Here is an 8,857-nt window from a genome sequence, read left to right on the forward strand (position 1 = left end):
GCAGCTTTCAGTGCAAAGGAGAGATTACAGGATGGAAGATGGGCAGCTGGGGGTGGGCTTGATGAGCGGGGAGAGGGAATGCGGTTCAAAGTGATCCTGACAGGCAGAAAGGGGGGAGATGGGAGAAGAGAGTTTCCTTCTTTTCTTTCCTTTTGTCCTGTGAATCTCCAACTTCCATGCTCCCCTCAAGAAAAATCCACATGGAATACACACGGACAAGGCTTGTTATAGGTTTATTTGTTTAGTTTCGTTTAGACCATCAAACGTGGATGCCACAGTAATCTGGAGAGAGAAACAGGCAACATCGCAGGCCAGTGGAACATTTAAAGCGATCTTGGGCATATATGAAACCAACACCCCCTCCAGCCTCACCCTGTCCCTTCAGCCAACTGAATACAATTTACAAATTCCCAAGATCTAGCCTTGAGTTGTATTCAAATGACCATAAAATACAACACTGGCTTCAGCATGTGCCAGTTTACTCTTCTCCATCCCTAAGTCTGAGACCTTCCTGGGAATTCCTCCAGGAAGCAGTGCATTCCCACCCTAATCTCCAGGCTTCACCCACCTCCTCTGAGCACCTTCCCTAAGCACCCCAGCTCACGCCAGATTTTCTTTCTTCCTAGAGAGCTTATTGTCTGTCCTATCTGACAGGCGGCATATTCCACCTTGTATTTTTAGATACGTTTCTCATGTCAGTCTCTGCTATCCAATTAGATAATAGATTCCTTAAGGGCAGCAGCCAAATCTTGCTTTCTCTTGTGTCCCCAGCAGAAATGTTCAGTGATGACTGAGTTACTGATGACCCAACCGAGCCCTTCTCCTTCACTCACAGCCTTGAACGCAGCCATGGCTCCTCCTCTCTGCTTTTCTGTGTGGTCAGTGGTGGTGGAGGGAGCGTGGGAGGCCTGTTCACAGCATCACAGGTCTGGCCACTGATTCTAGGTCCCTTTACCATGTTAGAAGGGGTGGGAGGGTGGAGAGAATACATTTATTAATTTCCTACTCTGTGCCAAGAACTTTGCTAGCTCCATACTATGATGACCTACATTTCTAGGGTAAGGGGCCTTACCCAAAGGGCAACAACAAAGGATTTTTAAAACTTAATTCTGTGTACAGTATTTTAGAATCTTGGAAAAATGTAATCTTTGAGAAAATGTAATACAAGTCACTTAACGCGTGAAAGGAGAGAAGGCAAAATGGAGGGAAAATGTAAGGAAATGGTAGTAAGAAAAAATATAAACAATTATTCATGTTTTTAGCTTAAACATATAAACTTGAAGGGATGTAAGCTATGGGAAATAGGTATAGTTTACAAGGGACCAAGCAGTGTCTCTCTTTCCCACGTCAGTAAAAACAACCAGTGCACATTCGGAAATGAGAAAATGCTGGGCCATTGAATTTTAATTAAACATTAGAATTTATTAAATAATACACTTTAACTTTTGACAAGTTAGTGGTCCAGGGGATGAAAAACCAGAGTTTTCATTGACTAAATATGTTATTATTTAAAAATCCTGATTTTCCTACTAGTGCCTGCCAAAGACAAATGTTCCCATTAATAAAATGAGCTTGTTTATAGTCTTCAGTTTGCATGATTTCAGACAGGTTTGGGTCTGGGAAGTCATAATTTCACCTCAAGTTCAGGCTCCCTACTCCTCATGTTAGGATTTAAGGCCAAGGGGAGGCCTACCTTTCCCGATTGGCACTTAGAAACCTATTATGATCTGGAAGAAAACCTAGGGAGGAAGAGGCCTGGGAGAGAGGAAATCAGGTAACCCAGCGCCAGGGCCAAATCCAGTTTGGTCTGCAGGGAGTCTGTATGTACTGAGGACTCAGAACTTGTGAGTTTCGTGTTTACTTTAATTCAAAGTTGTTCAGAGTTGAGGAGAGGTGGATAGATTCTAATGGCCTACACACATGCGAGCACACAAATATATTTCGTGTGTTTCCTCAAGATGCTGAGCTGTATACAGGAGATAAAATACACTGACACGGAGGGAAAAACCAGAGGATACTTCTCGGAGAGCAGCTGAGATCCCAGAAAAGAGCTCTCCACTGGATTAACCAGAGTTTCCAGAGCGCAGCGGGTGTGTGTGTGTGGGGGGGGGGGAGGGCTTAAATCCCACAAGAGCCCCTCTTCCTGATCCCCTGGGTCCCCCACTCTTAACCCCCTTCCCTCCCTGGACTCTTTCTCATCCGTCCCCCTACCTGTTGCCCTTAACTGGAGAATGGAGGCCCCACCACCCCGCAGTCACCTCCGAAAGCCCAGGCTGCAGCAGGCACATGAAAGAGCCCTCCAGCCCCGAGGCGTGAGAGCCGGAGTCACCGCCCTCAGGCCGGCCCTGCCACGCGAAATGCCCGCCACCCCGCCTTCCCTCCTCCCGCCAGCGCTGCTTCGCGGGCGGCTGGCGAAGGCCCCACGTCCTGTCTCTGAGGGGGAAGAACTAACTGTTCCAGGGCCTTCACCCCCAAGGCTCCTGGGGGCAAATCACAGTCCCCGGGAATCGCTCAAGGGAGAAGTGCCGTCCGGGTTGCCGCTTCGCTCCGATGCAGAGGCCCATCTCCGCCGCTGCGAGCCCTCGCGGAGAGCGGGCCCGGCGCCTGGCCTTGGTGGGTGTGTCGAGCCAGGGCCCTCACCAGGCCGGGACGCCCTGCAGGGTGGCGGGCAGAGGGTCCTGCGCGCCGACGCCCAGGCCGCCCGCGCCCAGGCTCACGCCGGCCAGGGGCCCGGGCGGTGCAGGGCCCGGGGGCGCGCCCGCGTAGCCTCCGCCGTAGCCCGCTAGGTAGGGAGCGCCCGCGTAGCCGCTGAAACAGGAATAGGGCGCCGTGGCTGCGCCATAGGGACCCGGGAAGGCCGGCGCGCCGGGGCCCAGGCAGGGCTTGCCGTCGCGCACGAGCACCGGCACCGCGACCCGGCGCGGCGCCAGCGGGTGGCCCGCCAGTTCGAGGGACTTGTCCTGGCGCTGCCTCTTGCATTTGTAGCGCCGGTTCTGGAACCAGATCTTGACCTGCGTGGACGTGAGCTGCAGCGCGCTGGCCAGGTGCTCGCGCTCCGGGGCCGACAGGTACCGCTGCTGCTTGAAGCGCCGCTCCAGCGCCAGCACCTGCGCCTGCGAGAAGAGCACGCGCGGCCTCCGCCGCCGCCGCGCCCTCGGCGCCTCCGCGCTCTCCCCGCGCGCCCCGTCGCCGCCGCCCGCGCCGCGCGCTGCGCCCCGGGGCCCGCCGCCGGGGGGCGAGGCTGCGCCCAGGCCGGGCTCTGAAAGCAGGGGGAGGAACAGCGTCAGCGCCCCGCCGGCGGCCCGCCGGGCCGTTCTCGCGCGGCGTTCAAGGACCGCCCCTCTGCCCAGGCGGCCTTTACCCCTCGCCCCCTTCTCCCCTTTCTGCTCCCGCCCTAGGCCGGCCTGAAGGTTCCTTACCCCCCCCCCCCCCTTGATTTGTACCTGCTGGAACTTATGTCAACTGTGAAATCTGTGGTCCCGGGTGTACAGCTGTTTCCCAAAAGGTAGACTCGTGATGAAGAGTCTAAGACAATTTCATTTTCCTCTTAAAATATCTTTTTTTTTTTTTTTTTTGGTGGCAGTGGTGGTGTGGAGGCAGTTTGCTGTGATTTCTAGTCTAAAGTGTTGTTGAGTTTGAGGAAGCCTTTGCTGCAAGGATCCAGAATAAGGGACTTATCAGATGGGGGCTGACTTTGGACTGCCCTTGGTGTAAAGAGAGAGGAAGGGGAGGGGGGAGAGGGGAGGGAGGGGGGCAGGCACTTTGGGTGACCTGCTTCCTGGAGGCTCCATTCCGTCTGTTTATCCACCGGATGCCACACAGGGCGGGATACTTGGCTCCAAACTAGGAGTCTCTACTGCCTACCACCTTCACCCTATCTTGGCACACACCCTTGTCTTTTTGGTCATCAAGTGCTCCACTGGCACCAGGGACCAGCCCCATATTTCTTGGACGTGAGGTTCTGTAATCCACAATAACAAAATAAAATAAAACAACATATTTTCTGACTCCTGACTCTTGGCTGAGAAACTGCAGTTCTCTTGGAGGTGTATGTTGAGATCCACATATGACTTTTTAAGAAAGTGACCTCTGTGGTGAGCGGTGGTGTTGGCTTCACGCTGACTTCCTCTCCCTCCCCACCCTGGGCAGCGCCCTTGCCCACACACACAGAGTGGGCTCCCACTGAATCAGTTAAAACAGGGCCAGAGACCACAGCCGCCAAGATGCAGCCTTCCAGCCCTCTTCCCATCTCTCTACTGTGCGGGCTTAAGCTTTGTTTCTCCCGAAGGGTGGGTAGAGCGGAAATGCAGAGTTTTCGTGGAAACTCACGCTGGCCAGGAGTAAACCAGGACAGTAGAGGGGATGCAAGCTCCTGAATGGCAAACAGGACATGCCTAATTAGACCTGGTGCCGGCTGGAACCGACTCCAAATCGCCAACCACGCTGGCTCAGTCTCCTGGGACGTGGGCTGCTGGGCACTTAACATTTGAAGAAATATAAACTTCCTTCAGAGAAGCCTGTACTCAGAGAAACTGAAGACATCTCTTCTTGAAAAGAGGAAATATATTCACGAGGATTTGTTTTCTTAGCAAATCATAAAGTAACGTCTGACCTTCAGCGACTGTGTGAAAGAGCAGGACCCCACTGGAAAGTTACTGGCCACGCAGGCCGACGGGGCTGCAGGGCTCCCCGGGTGTGCCAGCGCCCCGTGTCCTTCTGGCCACAGTCCGGAACCTCTCTCGCCCTGAGTCCCTGAAAGCAAGGTGGGTCAGGTGGGGATGGACGGGGCGCGCCGAGGCCACCTGGAAGGCCCCTTTCCTGCGTGATCGCCGCCGTGGGGCTCGGGCCCTTCTCGGGCGTCCCGGGCAGCAGGAGGGGAACGCGCTGCGGGCGCCTTGGGCTGCGAGCGGAGAGCAGAGCGCCGCGGTCCGCGGTCCGAGGAGTGTGACCCTTTCTCTCTAGAGCCGAAGCGAAGGCCGAGTTGGCTGAGTGGCGCCGAGGGAATCCAATGTTTAGGGTCGGCTGCGGGAAAATCCACAGGCTTCTTTGCGAACAGAGCGAAGTTGAATGTTCTCCAGGCTCTGGAGTCGGTAAATAACCAGCCCGCGAGTGGATGCATAGCTCCCAACTAGTCTCTTTATTTATGTGGTCAGTGGGCGCCTTGAACGGAGGGGCCTTGGCACTGCCGGGCAGAGGAGGCCCGGCCTGCGAGGTGCCTCCCAGGGCCCCCAGACCCGCGTGGAGGCTGCGGATCCAGGCGCAGCGGTTGGACCAGAAGAAGAGTGGCATTTCGTTCCTCGGAATGTCGCGCCTCTCGGGCACAAGCCTCCCGCTGGACGGAAGTCAATGCAACACACCTTCCCGCCGCCCCTTCCCTTCCTGCGGCTGGACACAGGGTCTGGGGCCTCGCTGCCCGAGCACCAGTCGCGCCTTCGGAGACCCGGCGCCGAAACTGCGCGCAGACTGCGCGCAGCGACTCCTCCGCGCAGCTCACACCCGCGCTGCCCTCGCTGCGCTCCCGGACGCGGAGGGCCCGCCACCGGACCCCGCAGGGCCGGTCATGTCCCGGGGCCCAGGCATCACCGAGTCGCCACTTCTCTCACTTTTGAGCCGAGGAGCCGGCAAAGGATAGACGGGGCCGGTCAGGCCACTTTGCAAGCCCCACGGGAGAGGGCCGGCCTGGGCTTGACCCCGCAGCTGTCAGAGTTTCCTCTCCCAAAGTGCCCAGCTGCTCTGATGGCTACACCTTTGGCAGAAGGGGTAGGGTGGGGAGGCTCCGGGGTGGCAGGGAAGGGGAGCGGGAGGAAGCACAGCTAAGACAGTGCAGTGGTTTCCCTGTGAGAAAGAGGCTGGCGTTCCCGCACTGCGGCTCTGAGCGGGGTGATGTGTTTGGGGGGATATGAGAATTGCTGTGGGAATAGTAAACTCGAAAGGTTCAGGGCCTGTTTTCCTTAGGGGAGGTGAAGCACGCTGGGGATCTCGAGGGGTGGCAGAGCGGCCTCAGAGCCTGTCTTTTGGACCCTTCAAATGAGGGGAAAGAGGCGACGCCCTCCTGAGTGGGGAGACCAGGGATGCGTGACCTCCGGTGCGCCAACTGGTAATGACCCACCCCTACCCTCATGAGATCTCCCCGTAGGTGTCAAGGCCTGGGCGCGTACTCACCCACCCGCTCCGCGTCCATCTCCGCGGCCAGCTCGCTGGGATCCCCGGGAGGCTCCGACCCGCTCTGCCTTCTCTCTCCGCCGCCAAGGCCACCGGCGCTGTGAACCTCCGACCCCCGCGGCTCTGGCACCAGTTGCATAAACTGAGAGCTTTCCGGGCTCCTCGGTGGCCCCCGGAGTTGCAAGGCCTCAAGGCCAACTTGTTCGCGCTCTAGTCTCAGGATGTCATTGACGGAGAAGGGCGTGGAGGTGACAGGGTTCTGCAGCATCCCGAAGGCGGAAGGAGTAGGGCTGGGGGCCCCCGGGCCCCGCGGAACGCAGCTCCCTGAGCTTCTCGTCTCCTCGCCGCTGGCACCGCAGGCCCAAGGTCTGGGGCAGACGCCTAGCGTCCGGGACTGCGCCTTCCTCAGGGCCATCCCTACGGGGCCGGCGACCAGGGCCGAGTGACGAGTCTGCCGACCCCCATTGGTTCCTGCAGAAACCACGTGCTAACCCAGCGGCACCTTCCTCCCAAGCGCGGTCCTCCCGCGCCCGTCCAGCTCCTCCGCAACCCCCGCCGCGCGCTGGGGAGGCCTGGTGCGTCCCGACGGTTCTCAGCAGCCAGGAAGGAGAGCGCGACGGTGCGGCGCGAGGCTCGCGCCTCGGTGAATACGGTACCGGCGCGAGCTCCCGAGGTCAACGCGGGGTCTGCGGGGACCTTCCCAGAGGCCCGGCGGGGATGGGGGGATGGAGCCGGTGCTTTGCAACCCGAGCCGGCCCTTCCGGCCCCGCAGCAGCCTAACCCTCCGCTCCAGCTGCGGAGGAACGCAGGTGGGGCGCGCTGGGCACCGCGGGAGTCTCCGCGCGCGCAAGGCCGGAGCCGGCCCCCGGGAGCGCCTTCCCCGGAGCAGGGCTCGGGCGGCGAGGAGCGAGTCTTGACCCGCCACGGCCCAGACGGACGTGGAAACAAACGTCTCGCTGAGAGCGCGGACCCGCCGCTTCCCAGGTGGAACGTGCCAACCCCGCAGCCAGGAAAGCGCGAGGGAGCTGTATTGGGGGATCCCCCGGGCTCTTAGCAGGCTCCGCCAGGGGGTGGGGAGGAGGCAGAGTAAAAGCGATGCCAGACAGGGGGTCCCCTTGCCCTTCACGTCCCGCGTTCCCTCCCCCTCCCCCTTTCTCCCTAAAATAGCCTTGAGCCCGCGCGCGCGTGACTGTGACGCGGCGCCCTCCGAGGGTGGGCAGTTTTGCTGAGCGTTAGCTCCCGGGACACCGCCGGCACCAAGTGCGGGAGGCGGTGCGGTACAGTGGGGCCACGTCCAGCCTTGCTCCGGGGCGTCTGAATTGCGGGCTTGGGGCAAAGTGGTAGTTATCCGTCGAGGCGCTGGAGATGCCGATGTGCGCCTCAGAGGGCGGTCGTGAGGACCCAGTGGGGTGACGTGTGAAACCCTCAGCGGGCGTCCACTGCTGAATTTCTCCCGCTACGTGGTTCACGCAGGACAGCAGGCCCCGGGCAGGAGTCTCAGCACAGTCTAAGTCGTTTAAAAATATTTTAAAACCGAAGTGAGTTCTCAGTGGAGTTCTTTTTGGGATTTTCGATCGAATGTTTCTTAAATAAACCTTTTTAGGCAAATGCGATGTTACCAGGACAATCTGGGCATTATTATTTCTTGAAATCCAGATAAACTGGGCTCATCTGCCCAGGCTGGTGGGTGCAAACATTCTTGAAAAAATTCACATAAAATTTCGGCAAATCGGATGGTTTAGCTAAGTAATGATTTCTTATACATCTTTTTTTTTTAAAAAATATATCTTTATTGATTTCAGAGAGAGGAAAGGAGAGGGAGAGACAGAGACAGAAACATCAATGATGAGAGAGTCATTGATCGGCCGCAGCCCCGCAACCCGGGCATGTGCCCTGACCGGGAATCAAACCCCGATTGCCTGGATCTTAGGTCGATGCTTAACCGCTGAGCCACGCCTGGCCGGGCTTCTTATACATCTTATCATTTAACCTTTACATCAGAACTATTCCTGGAGCTCTAGTGTTTTCTTTTTTTTTTTCCCCCAGCAAGGAATCACGATCAGAGAGGTTAAGGAACTCCCAAGGTGGCCCAGCAGGTCAATGCCAGGGTGCCCCCAGACTCTGGTTTTGCCAAAACAGTACCCTTCCTTTTTTTTCTTTTCTGAAAGAGACATCACTTTGTCTCCAGAGATGTCGAAATCTTGCAATGACCCATCATTTATTTAAATTTAATTTTTTTTCTGATTATAAAAGTCATGCACACTTTGGGAAAAATGGCAAATAAGGAAAAGTTGGAAAGAAAACAGTGATCCATCCAGAGACAACATCTGAGTGCACTTCCTCCTCTGTCCAGCGTTGCACATGTGGGTATATGTGAGTTTGGAAATTTTAAATTTACATCATAACCTTGCCCAGAACTTTGTTAGAGTTTTTACAGATATATTTTAAAATGGCAATATAATAGTCCATGTCATGAATGGATCATAATAGACCGTGTTTATACTTTTAGATTATATCCATTATATCTAATTTTTCTCGACACTGTGAAGGCTCAGGGAACATCTTTGTGACTTCATCCTTGTCAACAATTTGGATTATTTCCTCAGGATAAATATGTAAAAGAAACATTAATTAATCAAATGTTTTAATGCTCATAAGACATCCCAGGACTTCCTTTAAAAATAGTGTGATCTTA

General features: G+C 56.2%; 1 protein-coding gene across 1 annotated transcript; it reads right to left on the minus strand.

The window, feature by feature from the left end:
* Positions 1–2,636: 2,636 nt before the first annotated feature.
* On the minus strand, positions 2,637–6,430 carry NKX2-6 (NK2 homeobox 6; the record flags this gene model as incomplete). The annotated part of the gene is made up of 2 exons (XM_081135480.1): positions 2,637–3,259; positions 6,163–6,430. The coding sequence occupies 2 exons, from the start codon at positions 6,428–6,430 to the stop codon at positions 2,637–2,639; spliced, it is 891 nt and encodes a 296-aa protein (XP_080991606.1).
* Between the last annotated feature and the right edge of the window lie 2,427 nt (positions 6,431–8,857).

The sequence above is a fragment of the Miniopterus schreibersii genome, assembly GCF_964146895.1.
Source record: "Miniopterus schreibersii genome assembly, chromosome: 4".
Taxonomy (NCBI): domain Eukaryota; kingdom Metazoa; phylum Chordata; class Mammalia; order Chiroptera; family Miniopteridae; genus Miniopterus; species Miniopterus schreibersii.